The sequence below is a fragment of the Pangasianodon hypophthalmus genome, chromosome 23 (assembly GCF_027358585.1).
Source record: "Pangasianodon hypophthalmus isolate fPanHyp1 chromosome 23, fPanHyp1.pri, whole genome shotgun sequence".
NCBI lineage: Eukaryota > Metazoa > Chordata > Actinopteri > Siluriformes > Pangasiidae > Pangasianodon > Pangasianodon hypophthalmus.
This window is the reverse complement of record NC_069732.1, coordinates 18,822,222-18,840,362: the sequence shown is the minus strand read 5'-3', so window position 1 is coordinate 18,840,362 and position 18,141 is coordinate 18,822,222. Positions and strand designations below refer to the sequence as shown.

General features: G+C 36.9%; 1 protein-coding gene across 14 annotated transcripts; it reads left to right on the top strand.

Moving 5' to 3' along the window:
- Positions 1-2,185: 2,185 nt before the first annotated feature.
- On the top strand, positions 2,186-17,896 carry si:ch211-80h18.1 (uncharacterized protein LOC555593 homolog). 14 transcript variants are annotated; one of them, XM_026929472.3, is made up of 39 exons: positions 2,186-2,262; positions 2,811-2,878; positions 2,985-3,053; positions 3,606-3,638; positions 4,998-5,039; positions 5,411-5,458; positions 5,645-5,689; positions 6,049-6,087; positions 6,208-6,252; positions 6,680-6,730; positions 6,967-7,101; positions 7,222-7,266; positions 7,386-7,430; positions 7,568-7,609; positions 7,728-7,775; positions 8,017-8,061; positions 8,187-8,225; positions 8,478-8,522; positions 8,611-8,658; positions 8,734-8,769; positions 8,887-8,937; positions 9,291-9,332; positions 9,438-9,485; positions 9,847-9,888; positions 10,012-10,050; positions 10,144-10,179; positions 10,565-10,603; positions 10,800-10,853; positions 10,996-11,052; positions 11,161-11,214; positions 11,319-11,363; positions 12,769-12,813; positions 12,904-12,936; positions 13,065-13,109; positions 13,193-13,243; positions 13,332-13,367; positions 13,499-13,534; positions 16,381-16,425; positions 16,766-17,893. In XM_026929472.3, the coding sequence occupies exons 1-39, from the start codon at positions 2,252-2,254 to the stop codon at positions 16,798-16,800; spliced, it is 1,812 nt and encodes a 603-aa protein (XP_026785273.1). In that variant the 5' UTR covers positions 2,186-2,251; the 3' UTR covers positions 16,801-17,893. The 14 variants fall into 14 exon arrangements, with proteins under 14 accessions (XP_026785273.1, XP_026785272.1, XP_034154245.1 ...); XM_026929471.3 differs by having other exon boundaries at positions 8,731-8,769; XM_034298354.2 differs by having other exon boundaries at positions 8,611-8,769; positions 10,568-10,603; positions 10,803-10,853; positions 16,766-17,896.
- Positions 17,897-18,141: the final 245 nt, after the last annotated feature.

The window sequence follows — 18,141 nt, the reverse complement described above, 5'->3', positions numbered from 1 at the left end:
TTAATGTGGACTGTTATACTGTTACACTGAGGCAAGCTTTGACACTTTAATAAAGGCACTGAGAGTTCATGTGTGATGTGATGGAGGAAGCAGGAAATCAAGCTGATACTCTGATTAATCGTAATGTCCACCTGTAGTCTGCCCACACTTATCCCCTCAGTCCAGCAATATAGCAGATTGGATTCCTCCCAGAGTGATTAATTAAAGAATAGTCTGGGGACTCAAACACCACTCGTCCCATAATTTCAGGGAGATCTTGTTTCTAAACAAAACAGCCCCTTCAGGAGGAGTAGAGCTGTCTCCTGACCACCAAGATAAAAGAATGTCTATAACAGAGCTTGAGATGGTGTTGAAACACAAGAACGGAGGAAAGAGTCTGCACGCATGAGAAAAAAATGTGTGCCAATGTGGATTTTCTTCATTCAGTGTCTCTTACTCCCAGCATGTTGTACTTTAGCGTGTAAACCTAATAGTAAAGTACTTGTGGACCTTGTTGTGCGATTTAAGTATTTGCCAAGTCTGTGAATTCCCAGTAACACATCTCTTGTCCCCCTACTTCTGTCAACATGGCACACCAAACTCTCTGTGAACAGCAAAGACATAACCTCAGTGGCTGACCCCTAACCTCAGCCAAACTGGATGGAACCAGCACCAAGGATTCTGGATCTAATCTCATCACCCAAGATAGGCTCCATAGCTGCTATGGTTTCATCACATTACAGAGGGCTATTGTCCTGGAGCAGGCAGGCCTGCAGGAAGCCGGAGAGGCATAGAACACAAATCTGGCTAAGAGAAATCTTGGCAAGATGACCAGCAGACCCCTTGTGCATGTAATAATGTAGCCTTTCTATACATCCTCACCTGTGAACCTGGTCATTTAATCTTGTGGGGCAGATAGGGGCTCTCATTTCCAAAGGAACAGTTTACTCTAAAGGCAGCTTGTGCATGGAGGTTCAGAACAACAACTGTGGTGACAAGAAACCTCTCAGTCAGGCTTTAGTCAGTTCACAGCAAATTGATAAAGAATCAGTGTGGAAAAGGTTGAGTATGAAAATGGCATATTCTACTCATAACACAAACATGTAAAACAATATTGAGTATTACATTTCAGAATGGAACAATGAGAGCCTGTTTAAAGTAATGTGGCTCATCATAGAGAGTTTATTAAATGAATAAGTATGGGAGCCTGCTCTCATTAATTACATTCTAAAGCAGAAGGCTTGTCTGTTACTGATGACAACTGGCAAGCGGAACGGGAATGCAATCTTCCTCCAAGGCAGCAGGTATTCAGTAACAGTAAAGCACGTTAATGCATTAAGCCTCTTAAACTTACACAGGCACTGATACTGTTAATGCATATGGATAGATGTCCCTCATGTATAAAAATACATGTCCCTCATGTATCTTTAAGACCTTTGTAGTAGTGCTACTCCTGACTTATTCAGCCATTTGGTCCACAGATTTTTATATAAGAATTGTCAGCTGACCAGTACAAGCACAAAGGATGAAAAAGAGAATGAGTCCAGGCAAAGTCTAGGATTTAACACAACACAACAGAAGGCAGCAATTGGATAATCAGCAATTTAAGTTCTTCAATCAGCAAGCCTTGCTAACAAGGTCACCTAACTGGGACAGGCGCATTTTCTCCAATCCATTCATTGTACAACTTCCAGATGTCACTCTGTTCCAACTATACAGTGACAGTGTTTCAGTAGGATCTGAGAGAGAGTGAGAGAGCGAGAGCGAGAGAGAGAGAGAGAGAGAGAAAGGGAGAGAGAGAAAGAGAGAGGTGATACTTTATCTGAAGAAGGGCTGTGCTCTGTCTCGACTAGTAGAGCTCTCCAACCTCATCCATCTCATCCACATTAGAGCTACTGTACATATTGTACATACTGTACATGTTAAGAGTTTTCAGGAAAGTAAACAAAAGGAAGACTTCCATTACTCTGCCATTTTTTTACGCTGTAGTACAAAACAAAAAATAATTCATAGGCCTATGTGGGGGAAATGTAATGTTTGTCCCAAATGTCATCAAATATTTTTTATTGTTTGATCATTCATGCACAAATAGTGGGAGTAGCTTGACTGATAAGGGCTGGGGTTAGAAATAAAGTCCTGCCCCTTACCAAGATGGGGGATGGGAGGGTATAAAACAAATATTTGTGCCCACTGAAGCATAGGGAAGTCAAAAACCTGTGTGCTTCTTGCTCTATGTCTGTTCTTGAGTTTCCCACTTAGACCTATACTAAAGATGTTGTCACGGTAAGTCAATGATAAATACATTGATAAATATTTCTCTCAATGTTAATGCTTAGCACCAAATCAACAAAAAAATAGATAAGCAAGTGATAATGCTGTATGATGCCTCAAATAGAGAGTTATAGTGTTTAGCAAGGTTACTGGTTATGTATAACATATAGCTATGAACCGCAGAATAAAATATTGCATGCTGATGTGATTCAGAATCTGGTATGCTGTGGTTGATGTGTTTTGAAGCTATTTTGATATTTAAAAAAATATTGGGTTTTAAATCAGATATGGTCACATGTATAGTCATAAAATACGACTTGAGGATATGTGGCCTCTTAATTTGTTCTCTTGTTATATCGATTTCACACATTTATTCTTACTCTCTGCATATTGAAATAGCATGTAAGCTTTCAGACATACAGTACATGTGATAGATGTGATAGAATAATTTATCTGAATTTGAAACAGTACATATCTCTGCAGAGATGCTTTATGGGTAAGAACATTGTTCTGTACAGATTTTTACATGATATCCTACATAAGATGTTTTACTTTTACAGAAATATTTTAATTGCCTCAGTAGCATTTGTCTTTCTGGCAACAGCAGTTTCAGCTGCTCCAGTTGAAGGTATGATGATGTATCATGTTTTTCATAGCTAATCCTATGTCCATTCTCAAGATCCCATCCAAGAAAATTAAATTATTTAAAATGTTATCCATGAATCCCTTTCCAGACAAAGACCCAGAGGAAAATGATTTTGAAGCAGAGGAGGGTGAGGAAGAGCTCTCGGAGGAAGAAGAGGGTAGGAAATAAAGATCCACTTTTGGTGATGAGCATCCACACTCAGTTCAGCAAACAAACAATTTGGAAATTGGGAAACTGGCCTTTCATGCAAAAAATTTATATAAAGTCACAAACAATCCTGTCCTCACACATGTATGTCAATATAAAGTGAAAATAATTAGTGCAGATGTAGCTACAACAATAAACATAGCAATAATATTAAGGACGAAACTGTGACTGACATCTGCACACAGTCATCTCTCAGTTACGAAACTGAACTTATATAACATCCAAAAATGTGGTTTTAATCCACTTTACCTTATAAAGATAAAAAAGAAAAACATCCTAAATATTTTAACAAGAATTAAAACAACACCATACAAAATTTGTATGTAATAATGCTATGAGACGAGCATGGGCTTGGAACACTTTTTTACTACTTTAAATAAACAAGTTATGTATAGAAAGAGTGAATCAAGAAGAATGCGTAAACTGAAGAAGAAATCAGCGGAAAAGTGAAAGACTTGTGAACAGTTGTTATAAACTGTATCCATCTCCCCTTTCTTTTCAGATGATGATGACTCCAAAGGTCAACATATGAAGGGTGGGTGACAAGTTAGCAACTTACCACCAAAATTAAAAATTTCACCCATGGTTTAATAGGCCAACCTTACACCTTGGCTTTGTATCCATAGTATCTTTTGCGTGCTGAAACCTAATAATGATGACAAGATGAAAAATAATGGTACCATTTTACTATAAGGCCCACAAATAAGTGATATATTAATATTTAACTAACACTTGATGATGAATTAATGCATGCACTCATCATAATGAAACATATACATTATGCATATCTGAGTTATATGACTAGCCAATAATAATGGTAATAATTAGGTATTAACACCATGTTAACTCATTCTGTTAATTAATATAATGACACAGGATTAATAAAGAATTTACATCATGAAGTGTGTGTTTGCAGATAGTGTAGTAACCCAAGTTATAGGCTATAATATAAGTTTTGGCCATTTAAGATCCTTTTATATATATTTTTTTCCTGCACTCTATTTCTAAACTATCGGGGTAGATTATAAATGCAAAATCAGTTCTACACATAACTCTAAGTCAGCCTAAGGAACTGCTCTTATTTGTAGATCACAGTCCTACTGTGTGCCGTGTGGAATAAAACCTCGCTTGCTTTTATAACATCGCTCCAATGAAATGAGTTGATATTGATCAGCAACTTCTTGGTGATGTTAACTTCAAATTGCAAATTGTCCCAAGTTACTTAAAAAGTCTAGTTTGAGTTAATCCACATTGTGTACATAAAGATAATTAATGATGTTTATAATGTAAAATATTAATACTGCACAAATGGTATTGATTAGTAGAATAAGTTATCAATATATTAATATTTACATCTATTTATAATTATTACCATTATTAATAGCTAGTCTTAGGACTCAAAGGCTGTTAATATATGCACTTCACTATTTCCTGGTACACTAAGGATTAGTGCATGTTTTAATTCATCATTATTAAAACATTAGTTAATTATCACTATGTTTCATATTTGTGGACCTCATAGTAAAGTTTTACCATGATAATCGAAGAACACTTAAGGCAGGGATTGATATTTCACACATAAACCTATTTTAAAAACGATTTTGTGTGTTGGTGAAGGTGAGACGTTTTGAGTATTATATCTAAAATGAGCATAATAAACATAAAACCAGTTATAAGCACCATATAAACACTCATAATACACTTCAAAATACATAATTACATAGGTTTGCTTTTTTGTCTTTACACAAAATGCACAAGGTCTTGTAAGTCAGACAGAGTGGCATTGTCCTGTGCTTACTGACCCAACCAGAACCAAACCAACTGCTCGAACAAGATTTGATCTTGCGGAACCTCAAGGATATGTTTCTTGTTTCTCTGGATTTTTTCTCAACAGGAGCTGGAGCCCAGCAAGCCACAATGGTGCCCAAGGGCCCTGGTAAGATGATGCTAATCCTCTTTTTAGCTTTGGGGACAGATCTCTTTGGGATTTGGGAGAACACTAAACCCCCTCACCTGTGAAAAGCAGCTCAGTGGGCACAGCTTAAGCTTCCTTTACTGCCGAGTGGGCAAAGTCAATCATTCTTTAATCTGGTTAGGGCTCAGGTATGTGGAAAACTATGCCAAAAGCTAAAGGACAGTCTGCATATTACCTGGTGTATTCGTGGATGCAGAAAACTGAAATTAGTCTGGTGAGGTTTACACGTCTGTCTCAAAGGAAGCTTTGAGTTACATATGGTTAAGAGTGTGCTGAGAGGGATTTCAGTGGACTGTAACCTTGCCTGCAATGAAGGGTTCGTTCTCTTCAAGGTGTGACTGTTCTACCTGGCACTTCTCCGGTGGGCGAACCTCCAAATGGTAAGGAGAGTAAACACTATTCGTTAACCTAAGAAACAAGTCCATTAGCCCAATTTTCTCATGTATTCAGTGACAAAAAGGTCCTGAGTGAGTCTCATAGAAACTCAGTGACCCCATGTCTTTTAAAATGTACTTTTAGCTTTCAGGGAAATGGAGTGTAAGAGACAACATCTTGTTATTTCCTAGGTCACAAAGTGAATGGAGCTGTTGCTGTACAGACAAACCTTGGCTGTAAGTTACACTCCAACCAATCAAAGATAAGCTAATGAAATTCTTTAGTAAAACAGCCAAATGAGGATTTATGGTGACCAGTCCTGTATGAAACAAACATAAGAGGTTTAAATATAGGAGTTTCTTGGGTAGTTCATTTTCAGTTAAATCTCCTTGGCTATATTATAATTATAGTGCTCATGTTCTATTTTGTGGCCTCATCAAGTGTTAGATATTTAACAGTTATGCATGATATAAATCTTATGATATGTACTTATAATATGTCCTGCAGTGTAAATTTGTAAATCTGTAGTGTAGAATTGCAATTTAAATGGCACATATTCTATTCAAACAACAGTTCATGTCTTGCTGTGTTACAGCACCAAGTGGCTCTTCAGCAACAGCAGCTGGTACTGATGGTAATGAAAGACATCTTATGTCAGCCATAGACTGATGTTTTGTTAGTTTTATTTAACCATCTACAAGGAAATGTTTAACAGACATACATGTTGCCTTACCATATCTTCACGTGGTTACAGGAAGTAACGGAAGAGACTCTCAAGCCTTGCCCTCAAGTTCTCAAGGTAATGCACTCTGATGTTGATTTGGTAGGCTTCCCAAACTGACCCAAATAGTGCACTCACCTTATCTGAAGTCCCTCTGGGCAAAGAGGTGTCCACACATCAGAAACATTTTCTGCAGGTAGTTAACTAGCTCTATCGCACATGGTCATCATCTTAAGAGTAAACAAAATAAGTGTACATCTGTGCTGGAGTTTGCATCAGATTACCTTCATAGTGGTATAAAACATGCCAGAAATGTGAAATGCAAAGTAAATTAAAGTTAATTAATGAATGGACATTGATGCGAATTAGCTAGCTTTTCTTGAAAGTAGAGACACAGGTGAAATACTTATTATATTTTTGTAGAGACACATTAATTTTAGTATTAAGTAATGGGAAGTGGTAGTTGTATTTTGTAATGTGACACTAAGTAAGGCTGTTATTTTAGGTGCAGTTTTAAGTGTGGCTGGTCATGGGAGCTCAGGGTCCAAAGTCCCTGGTAATGTCTTTTTTTTAAATTAAGAATTATTAAGAATTTTGTTTTAAATCTTAATTAAGCCCACTACTGAGTTTTGTGTTTTGAAGGTGGAGCTGATACTGCTTACTCAGACACTGTTTCTCATAGTATTTATCTAATTGTATGTTGCATGTGACATACACATTAATATAGTAGATTGATTTATCCAGGTTTTTTGTACCTTAATGTGATATTAGCCGATCTTGTTTGTTCATTAGGGTCACCAAGCCAAGTATCACTGAGCCATGTGTCATCAGGCCAAGTGTCTTCAAGCCATGTGTCAAGTCTGATGACATCAGAACAGACAAGTGGTTCAGCTTTTGTTTCCTCTGAAGTCCAGTCACAAACAGAGGGTATGATGAACCATGCTGACATTCTCTCGCTCACTTTAGTCCTAGAGGCCATCCATTAAGTTTTCTTTCTGAATGTGTGTGTGTGTGTGTGTGTGTGTGTGTGTGTGTGTGTGTGGTCAGAAGCAGCAACTACAGATGGATCTACACATGAAAATGGTGACAATGGTATGTAGAATATAGAACCCAAAATTACACTGAATTAGTTCTTGCCATTTTCCTTTTTTTGCTCTACTACTCAAAGCGGATAGTAAGAACAATCCTGTAAAACAGTTTTCTTGCTTTAGGTGAGAGCCAGACAGTTCATATTGGATCACAGATTGAAGCTCCAGGTAAGGTCATACAGTGTGAAAACAGCACAGAATCAAAGACCTGTTCTTCTACTATTTACACTGACATTATGATTAAAACATGCAAATTGATTAAACATTACGATTAAAACATGCACATGTTATTTATGCAAATTTAGGCTCAGAGTCATTATTAGAGAAACCAGAGACTGAGACCAATGGTGAGTATGAGGTTAGGTATAATGTATGTATTATGTATAATAATTCTGTTTTATAAAAAAAAAATCATTTTAGCCACAAGGCCAAAGCACCAGTTGTGATTAAGGTTTACTACCACAGGTAATGGACACAAACAACTCATTAATGGACAAGAGACAGGACACCCAGGTGGGAACATTCAAGATCTTCAAGATTTTACAGAAGATCTGCAATTTATTTGTTTATTTATTTGTTTGTTTGTTTATAAACATTTGATTTCCAGTTTTGTCATATATGTTCAGAACTCAGGCATTCATTTTCTAATGACTTTCTTACAAGATTGTTTTCACAAAGAACTATTTGTTTGTGATACTGGACTAAGCATGATTAAATAGTGGAGAGACTTCCTCACTGGATGATTCTTACACAGGCATGAATAATTTCATGGAGGGCACGACTCAAATAGACTCGACAGGTAAGCATGTTCAAACGTGCTTCCAGTTAATATTTTCTCGGGGATATAGTATAGCTGTGTTTGCAATTATCTCAGATTGAAGAAAAATTGAGGACAAGCTCCAAGTAACAAGTTTTATTTGCCAGGTGGTTTTGACTCATTTGGTTCCAATCTGGAAATTACAGGTACGTAAATGGTTGAGGACTTTGGTCCTTACTCTGGTTATGCAGCTCAGGTATTGTTGTCGCAAAAATGCGTGTGAGTTCTCTTGAAATTCTTGAATGGAAACCTCTGTAGAGTTTTCTTGCAGAATGCATATTGTAACAATTGAGCTAAAGACACTGGATTTTTCACAGACCTTATGTAACAGCGTGAATTTCACCAACAAGAGATCTTTCAGATGCTGACTATGCTCTTTGTGTCTATTAACTGTATAGGTATTATAGACCATTCCAGCCATGACTTCCTTATTGGTTTAATGGGTGAGTATCACTTTTGCTCCTACTGAGAGCTGTATGTAAACCTTTGTACCTCCACTTCCTGAAACCCACTCATGGTATCTCTGTGCAGGTGGCATGGGGGACAGCTTTGCTCCAGATCCCTACACCGACACTATAGGTATGCCTTCAGACCTCACCGAAGCTCCCTCAGACGTTATGCCCACATGTCTAATCAATGATGCTATCTCAGCAGATCACATGGGACTTGCTTTTCAGGTAGAGTCAACAGGTTAGTGTCCCTTTGTGCACAACAAAATAAACTTGCAGGTTAGCTGTTGTTCTTTCCTAAGGAAAGCAGTGAATCAGATTTGGGTTGCCTTGTTTCTCATTGGTAGTTCTCTTGCAGGAGCTGGACTAGATCCTGGACTGCCAGCCATTATCAGTTCAGCTCAACCAGGTAATGGCTTTTTCTCTCATGGCTTACTCCAAGAGCAAAAATGCTTTTTTAAGCTTGTAATATTGAGAATCCAAATAAGATAATAATAAGTCCATGAGCTTGTAAGAATGACACAAACACTCATCATGTTACTTGTGATGTTTGTATAGTGTTCTGGGCTTCGTTTTCCCAAAAGCATCACAAAGATCATTGTTAAATGGTAGAGTGAATATCACACTGAACATCCTCTCTACTAGTTAAGATGCTCTTAGCCATACAATGCTTTTGGGAAACTAAACCCTGAATGTTCAAAATATTCTTACGTTGTAATAATGTGTAATTAAATCTTCCATTCTTACACCCACTTCATTCAGCTCCTCACTCTGCAGCAAAGGGGCCAGTTGCTTCCGCCAGTGGTAAACATATTGCTCAGATATACACAAAATGTAATAAAACATGATTAAATTTAAGTATTGGCTGTTGACTTTCATCGGTTTCATTATGCGATTATATGTTTTCAGTGACCTCTGACAATGGTGCTCAGTATAACTCCCCAGGAGATATGAGAGGTAAAACCTTAAAACAGCCAATGTGGCAGATTTATGCTAATTCTCAACACCAAGTGAACAGCAGCAATCCAGATGTTTTTGTTTAGGGATGTAGGAAGGTGGAATAAAAAAAAAACCCAAATAAACAAAACTCATTCATTCATTCATTCATTCATTCATTCATTCATTCATTCATTCATTCATTTATTCATTCATTCAGTCATTCATTTATTCAGTCATTCATTTATTCAGTCATTCAGTCATTCAGTCATTCAGTCATTCATTCATTCAGTCATTGTAATGGAATGTAAAGCCTACCTTTAATGACTAAGCCATAGTGATTAGGTTTGACATAGCTAATTCTACTGCTTCTGGTCCTCAGAGGGTGCTGATAACAGTGGTGCTGATTCACCTAATATAAATGGTAAGATATGATCCAAGCAGGATCTAATGCTGGATTAACCGAAGTTAAATATTTAATAATGTAAGGTCACTGAGCAAAATATTTGTTTAAAATTTTTTTTTGTCATTCTCTCATGTCTTGCAGGCAATGGCCGTCTCAGACCAGTTACAGACATACACAAAGGTATCAACAAAAAAATCATATCAGCAAATCCATAATGAACATTTGGAAAAAAGAGATAGTACAAAGCCAGGTCTGTTGTAATGCATTTTACAGGTGATCCTTCTGGGACCGGCATCCACCTTTACACAAGTATGTAACCTAAAAATAGCGCTTCAGACCAAAACGTAGTCACAAGTTTAAAGACAACCAAAGAGATTATTTAATATTTTATCATCACAGAGAGATGTTTATATATTTGTTAAAAGAAATTTCTAAATGTAGTACATTTTTATTGCTACAGAACACACATGACTTTTTATTTTATTTTATATAATAATAATATATATAGTAATAATGTATGTAATATATATTACACATACAGTATATTACATACAAAATAAATCAGGAGTTACATAGCCTGAAGCTCTATAACACCAAATAAATATTTCAATATTTAACTGAAATAAAAAATAATAAATAATAAATAATAAAAAAAGTGTGACCTTCCATTTAATTGGCATAACTCTCATCTCAGCAGGTGAACACCATGGACTCATCACAAACACAGACGCAGGTGAGTTCAAAAGCAGAGGAAACAACATGGTGATGGACACTTTTTTCCATAGCACTATTTCAGTAACCCACCAGTATAAATGTGCCCCTCTTACACCTTTTATATACCAAATAGTCTTAACTAAGGCTTAAATCTGTAATAAGAATCTGAGTAACAGCTGGAGATCTGAGATCAGATTTTTTCATTGCTTTTTCAGCAGAAACCCTGGATGTTAAGGACCCCACCATTAGCCCTGTCACCAAAATCCCCTGTAAGTCTGCTAAATATTGCTGAGGTCATATAGTTGGTATAGTTTAGCCCTTAACCCATAGATTGTAGTACAATACTACCTCTAGAAGTTATTACTAAAGATAAATCTCAATTTGAAGTTTGAACAATTTTTCTGCTCAAAGCGGAAGCTGCAGTCACATCAAATGCTGCAGGTGTGGGAATGCAAACGGACGTGACAGGTATTATATTTTACATTTCATCTAGGAAACAGCATAGGCTATATCAAAAGTATTAAAAGACTTAATTGTGGAGTTTAGAATGCATTAAATGATTGAGTTATGGTTTAGCAGGTTTAGAAGGTGAACCAGTGACCAATGGACACAGACAGATTGACATTACAAGTAAGCTAAAGATTATGCGCATGGGATGCAAACTAATGCCAAAGTATAAGCAAAACTACTGAAGCACACTTTTAATATTGGTACTGTCTGCTATTATGTTTCAGTCATGAGTGATGCTATCTACAGTTCTAGACCACCAGATACATTAGGTTTGTATTTGCTGACTAGACATTTCCTCACATGCACTACAGGCCAAACGTTTATTGACACGAGGTGTAACTGTGGAAAGTGGTCTGGTCCCCTCAGTAAGCTTGAGTGATACTCATTTTTCCCTGATTGCAATTTTCTATTACAAAATATTTCAATAAACAGTTTAATCATCCAGAGCCTAAAAAAAGCATTTCCAGTATTTCAGTTTTAAGGTGAGTAGAATAGAGTTCAGTAACAATATGTAGTCAGGAACTGTACCAACCCTTTTTGCTGAAAACTGAACGAGCCATTCTGAAATTTTTTAGTGGCATCCCTAATAAATATAGTAAGCCAATTTTAAACTATATACTTATCTAGTGTTATGTAAGTCAGACATACTCTTAATAAACTTAATAAACTCAAAACATTCTCCATTTACCATGACAGAAAGTGAGACCTCATGAGCAAGGGGGCGGAGCTTCTAGGAAGTGTCTGTAGCACCTGCTCAGATCATTCCAGATTCGTACGTCGATTGGCTCATCTCTCATTTTATTGGGGAGAAAAAGACTGCTCTTTGCTCTTTAGGCATATTTTTGAGTTTTTTTGTGGAGCTCCTGCAAAAAATGCATAACATAATCAGTGATAAACATCACTGGATTGGATATGGATATACAATCATGGCAACGTAAAATTGTGTAGGGCCGGTAATATTGTACAAGCATACTGTAGACTTCAAAAGCCCTCTTCTTGTATGTTAATAAGCATAATGTGTTCTTTATCTCATGAAAAAACCTAAAGTTTTATGTTTAGTTTCCAATATGTTTTGTAGTTCCAAGCTTTTGGTCTACAATGTTCACTTATTTGTTCTTGGCCACTCACTTCATGCTTCTTGGTTTATATTTGGGCATGATTTAATGAAGAAATATTTCATCTTTATCCACTAACAGTGTAAAGGCTCACAGGTTTTTTTTCTTGCTTATTGTTTCCTGTTTATCAGAAACACCCATCCCAGTTCTGAATTGATTTAAGCTCTTTGGGCAGTTTCTTGGTCAGTCCTGAACAAAAGATGAGCAACATTTATATAATCTTGTGTATATAAGTATATAACCCTTTCAGTAAAGGGTTAAAGCTGTATCTGTAGAGACAGAAAGCTGAGTGGAGCTCGTCAGCATTATTCAAAGAGAACTAATCCCACAAGATTGGATTCACTATTGCTTTTATTGTCCAGGTCATGAAATAATCCTTAAAACTCAGATAATCCTGGAGATTGAATAATGGTGGCGCCTAAAAAAAAACAATCCCACATCCTGGGGTGAGAAGGTCACTGTTAAATAAATAATAGATACAAATTAGTTGTTGTCTACTGTCACAAAGCATGAACATCACAAAGTCATTTCAATAACTAATAAAAGTAATCTTACACAGGGTATGAAAGCACTGGTGTGACTGAAGCAATCTCAAATCATACAGGTAATCAATGTACTTTCAGCATGATGAATAATGGATCTATTCACTCCCCTATGCTACTATTTCATAATTAGATTGTCCTTCTCAACGCAGATTCTGTGATTGATACTAGGGCTGGATTTACAGGTGAGTTAGCTTTATACACTGAACAATATTCCACTGACCTTTTCAAACATATTTATTACAGACAAAAAGGTTAGTGACAGTAAGAATCTTCTTGCAATTGATAAGGTGTTATCAAAACCACTTTTTAGATGCCTCACAGACACATAGTAGCATGGTTCAGACAGAGCTCATAGGTAAGTGAAGTTTAAAAGCAAACACCATACAGGTGTCAGTGAAATGGTTAGCTCATTCATGGTGGCAATAACACTCTATTCAGTCACAGGGGATCCAGTTGGAGTCTCCTCACAGACAGATGCTACGGGAACAGGTTGGTTCGTCTCTAAGACGCTGTTTGAGCATAGCATGAATGTAAAGTTAAACATTACAGGCTTTTAAATTTGTGATTTGTTTTCCAGCTGTAGCTGAACCTCAAGGGACTCTCAGGGGTCTAAGTAAGTGTTTGTTCATGTTTTTTAAAAAGTATTTAAAGAAAAGATTTCAGCTCAGAAAATATAAAATGCTATATTGAGTATAAGTAATTATAAAAGGCACTCTGCTGTTACTAATTTTCACTCATCAACAGGCCAGCCTGGTGCTACGGAACAGACACAACCAGCTGGTAAGCCTAATGGAAGTTAGCAGCTGAAAAGTAATTGTCCTCATCTAGACTGGATGCATGTTACTTATGTGATGTGGTTTCATGTGTTTTGGAAGAAAACATGTGCTCACATGAGCCCTCACACCAGAACCTGCTCTGAATGCTGTGGTTGTAGAAACATTTGGTTCAATCTGTCAGGTTTTTACTGTACAATTTTACACAACATTTTTAGTTGTAGGAACATTAACGCAAACATTTCTGTAATATTTATTTTTGTCTAGCTTGGAATGGAAAAATCATGTTTTTAAAAAAATTGCAGGTATGTTATTTTCGTAATGTTACAAAACCTTCTAAAAACTTATCCGACATGTTCTGAACTTTCTGATAACAATTTCTTAACTGGAGTTAATCTAGTGAGGGAGTATCAGCCTTTAAGGAAATTCATGTAATTCATGTACAACATACTGTAGTTAGATATTTAGGAGAGATTTTGTTTCCATACAGTTTGGTACATGTGGGTGGACCATGATCTGAAGGTTTCACTGCATGTTCACTTCTTTAACTGTATGAATCTATGTAAGGATTTCCAGTTCAATTCAAGAAGGAACAAATTCAAATTTGGCAGAAACCAAAGTCTTTCACTGCAAAAAATGACATCTTAGCAAGTGAAAATATCTTGAATATATTCATATTTATCTAGTATTTCATATGCAAGCCTATTTGTAGACAATTTAAATTAAATTTAAATTATGCTGAAATAGTCTTGTTCTATTGTCTGTTAATTTTGGTAATTTTAAGCATTTATTTCTAGAAAGAAGCAAAGTTATCTGCCAACAGAACAAGAACATTTCTAGCTTGAAATGAATAAAAATGTCAAGAAATTGGTTTAATAATCTTATATTTGGTTTATTGTAATCTTTTAATAGGACATATTAGATACATTTGACTACATTCAAGATATCTTCACTTGATTTAATCTGTTGCACTCAACAGTATCTCCTTTATTTCATTTATCAGATCACATGGTTAAAGGCCTAAAAGCCCTGCCTGGGGTGAACCCTTTTCACCAACCTACAACAGAGAACCTCAAAGCTTGCATTTAGAAGATAAATTCACCTGTTTATAATGGCTTTGGCACTACAGAAGCTTTAGTGATGTGTTATTAAGGGTACATTTTCACAGACAGTTGAGTACAAAATGATGAAGGCAAACACATTTCATTTTAGCAGTTAGGGTTCAAAGATGTTCAATTATTATCAAAAATGTAAACATCGAGATATTATTAGTGGGGAAAAATATACACCGATCAGCCATAATATTAAAACCACCTGCCTAATATTGTGTAGGTCCCCCTGTGCCACCAAAACAGCTCTGATCCCTCTCAAAGCATGGACTCCACAAGACCTCTGAAGGTGTGGGTGGTTTCTGGCACCAAGACGTTAGCAGTAGATCCTTAAAGTCCTGTAAGTTGCGAGGTGGATCCTCCATGGATCGGACTTGTTTGTCCAGCACATCCCACAGATGCTTGATCGGATTGAGATCTGGGGAATTGGAGGCCAAGTCAACACCTTGAACTCTTTGTCATGTTCCTCAAACCATTCCTGAACAGTTTCTGCAGTGTGGCAGGGAGCCACTGCCATTAGGGAATACTGTTGTCATGAAGGTGTGTACTTGGTCTACAACAATGTTTAGGTAGGTGGTCCGTGTCAAAGTAACATCCACGTGAATGCCAGGACCCGAGGTTTCTCAGCAGAACATTGCCCAGAGCATCACACTGCCTCCACCGGCTTGCCTTCTTCCCATAGTGCAACGCACACACACCCGGCCATCCACATGATGTAAAAGAAAAAGTGATTCATCAGACCAGTCCACCTTCTTCCATTGCTCCATGGCCCAGTTCTGATTCTCACTTGTCCATTGTAGGAGCTTGTGGTGGTGGACAGGGTCAGCATGGGCTCTCTGACCGCTCTGCAGCTACGCAGCTCCATACACAGCAAGCTGAGCTGTGTGTTCTGACTCCTTTCTATCAGAGCAGCATTAACATTTTCAGCAGTTTGTGCTACAGTAGCTCTTCTGTGGGATCGGACCAGACGGACTGGATGCCCATGACCCTGTCACTGGTTCACCGGTTGTCCTTCCTTGGACCACTTTTGGTAGGTACTAAACACTGCATACCGGGAACACCCCACAAGACCTGCAGTTTTGGAGATGCTCTGACCATCATCTAGCCATCTCAATTTGGTCCTTGTCAAAGTCGCTCAGATCCTTACGCTTGCCCATTTTTCCTGCATCCAACGCAACAACTTTGAGAACTGACTCTTCACTTGCTGCCTAATATATCCCACCCCTTAATATATAATGTTATATAAATAACGTTACTCACAACACCGGTCAGTGGTTTTAATGTTATGGCTGATCAGTTAAAAAGTTTACACTTGCCTTTCTGAATGTGTTGCACATATCCTCTAATAGCTTAGGCATATGCCACCATTTGCCTTCATAACTTCCTCCAACCTCTTTCATAACCTCTGAATAACTTTTGAAGTCTCTGAGTTGTAATGATCTGCCCCCGTGTCCTACCCCGTGTAGATTCTTCATGAAATATCTGTTGTAACTTTTCCTGATTGTTTGGCAGCTGTGTCTCTTTGTAGTCATACATTACCTCCTTCAGATCAGGCCTACACACCTTTTTTCCACAATATTTTTATTTTACCTTCTATTTTGGATTGTTATATTGTTGCACAATTCATTTTGTTTTACGTTTCAGAATTGTCTTTCTGTATATTATTTGAAAATCAGGTTAAATACATCTATAAACAGATGCTCAATAGCTCTTTTCTCTTGCTGGTTTTGCTTGTTCTGTCCAGTTTCAGCAGGTGAACAGTACCACACATCTGGTCAGGGTCCTGAAGGTGGGTCTCAAAGTTTCCTATCATGATACTAAGGGTTTTTATCTGTTCAACTAAGTAGAATATTGTATATGTTACACTCTGTATTAGACATATGGCTTATAAAAACATGTACAACTAATCAGCTTAAAGATGGATTATTTTCATGACTGGGAAAACACAGTAGCCCCAGCTGGACACTGCCATGGTACGTTAGAGTGAGGTAAGATGTAGATGTTAAAACAGTTATATAAACCGTTGTTTTAGGCAGTGCAGCTCTCTCTCAGCTTGTGGACAAAATTACTAAGAAAAACGATCATGAATAAAGCAGATCAGCTAAAATTGGATTCTGTCCTCCTGAAAGGTGCAGAAAATGTGGAACTGGAAGATACCTGCTGACTTTCACATGAAGCCGCGTGTGAGGTTTCTGCGCTACAGATTTCAGTGTACGGACCAGACGGCCTGGCAGAGGAACAGCGACCCCAACCACTAGCCTTAGCTTTGATTCATGTGTCTCAGTTTTTTTATGTTTAACTATTTAAACATTAAGATGACACTGTAATGAACAATTTATTGCACCTGTTTTTAATTTTAAGTGGCCACACTGTATTTAATTTTTTTAATGTGATGGGGAGAGGGACAAATTTAATCATGGGGAAAAAAACAGTCTGCCCTTTTAAACCTGATGTGTTAAAAGCACACAACATTTTAAATCTAACTTCTTTTCTGATGTCTTGCTGTATTTCCATGCCTAGCTGCATGAGCAATATTCTCTACAAGTGTCATATATTGTACATTTCTAAATGTCATTTGAAAATCACATTAAATTTAACATCTATTTTGAACATCAATCTCAAGCATTTTTAATGCCCATAGATTGAGGTGTGAAAAAATGATGGAATATAATCCATTATAATTATTCCATTATTCCAACATCATAGCAATTTTCACCTTCACATTTTCAGATAAGATAATGTTAAATGACATACTGCAGAGGCAGTGCAAGTATCACATTTTTGGTTATGGAAACTGCCAGAGTAATTTTAATATGAACTGAAGATGTGATGTGGTAATGTGTTATTCCTTTGTAGGTATATAACACTGTCCAAGGCACATGAAAAGAAATGGAAAGTTCTAAATATAAAAATTACCATGAAAAGCAGTTAAAAAAAAAAAAGCAATATTAGGTGAGAGCAGTCTTTGCATCTGAGACTGTACCATACACTGTTATGCAGTTTCATAAAGAGGTTCCTCTGCAGAATTTGATGTCATTTGATTGTCTTGCTAATCCTAAACCGCTTCACTGATTTTATTGATCCATTAGTTGATTTGTTGCTATAAGAACAGATGAATTTTTCTGTAGCACTTAACTTCTTGGAAAAAGAAAGCTTGAACAAAGAAATGCTGCTCTTTTGCTCTAGAAACTGATGCAGCAGACAAACATTTAAAGCAAAAATTTATTTGGAAAAATGTAAGTACTGTGCAAATTTCAGTATAGAATAACCTTAATGCTAGGCACAATTTCATATTTCTTTATCTTGATATAATGTCATTCAGGTTTATTATAGCTGTAGCTGACGCTTTATGTAGGCCAGTTCTTGTGATCGTTCTTTATTCTTTGACAGTATTATTTAACTACCATTTTCTGTTAATCCTGAGCTTCTTAAAACCCTTTAGGAATATTAGTTTAATGTCCACATTAGATGTAATGTAACCAGCTTGTTGTATGCCATGTGACTG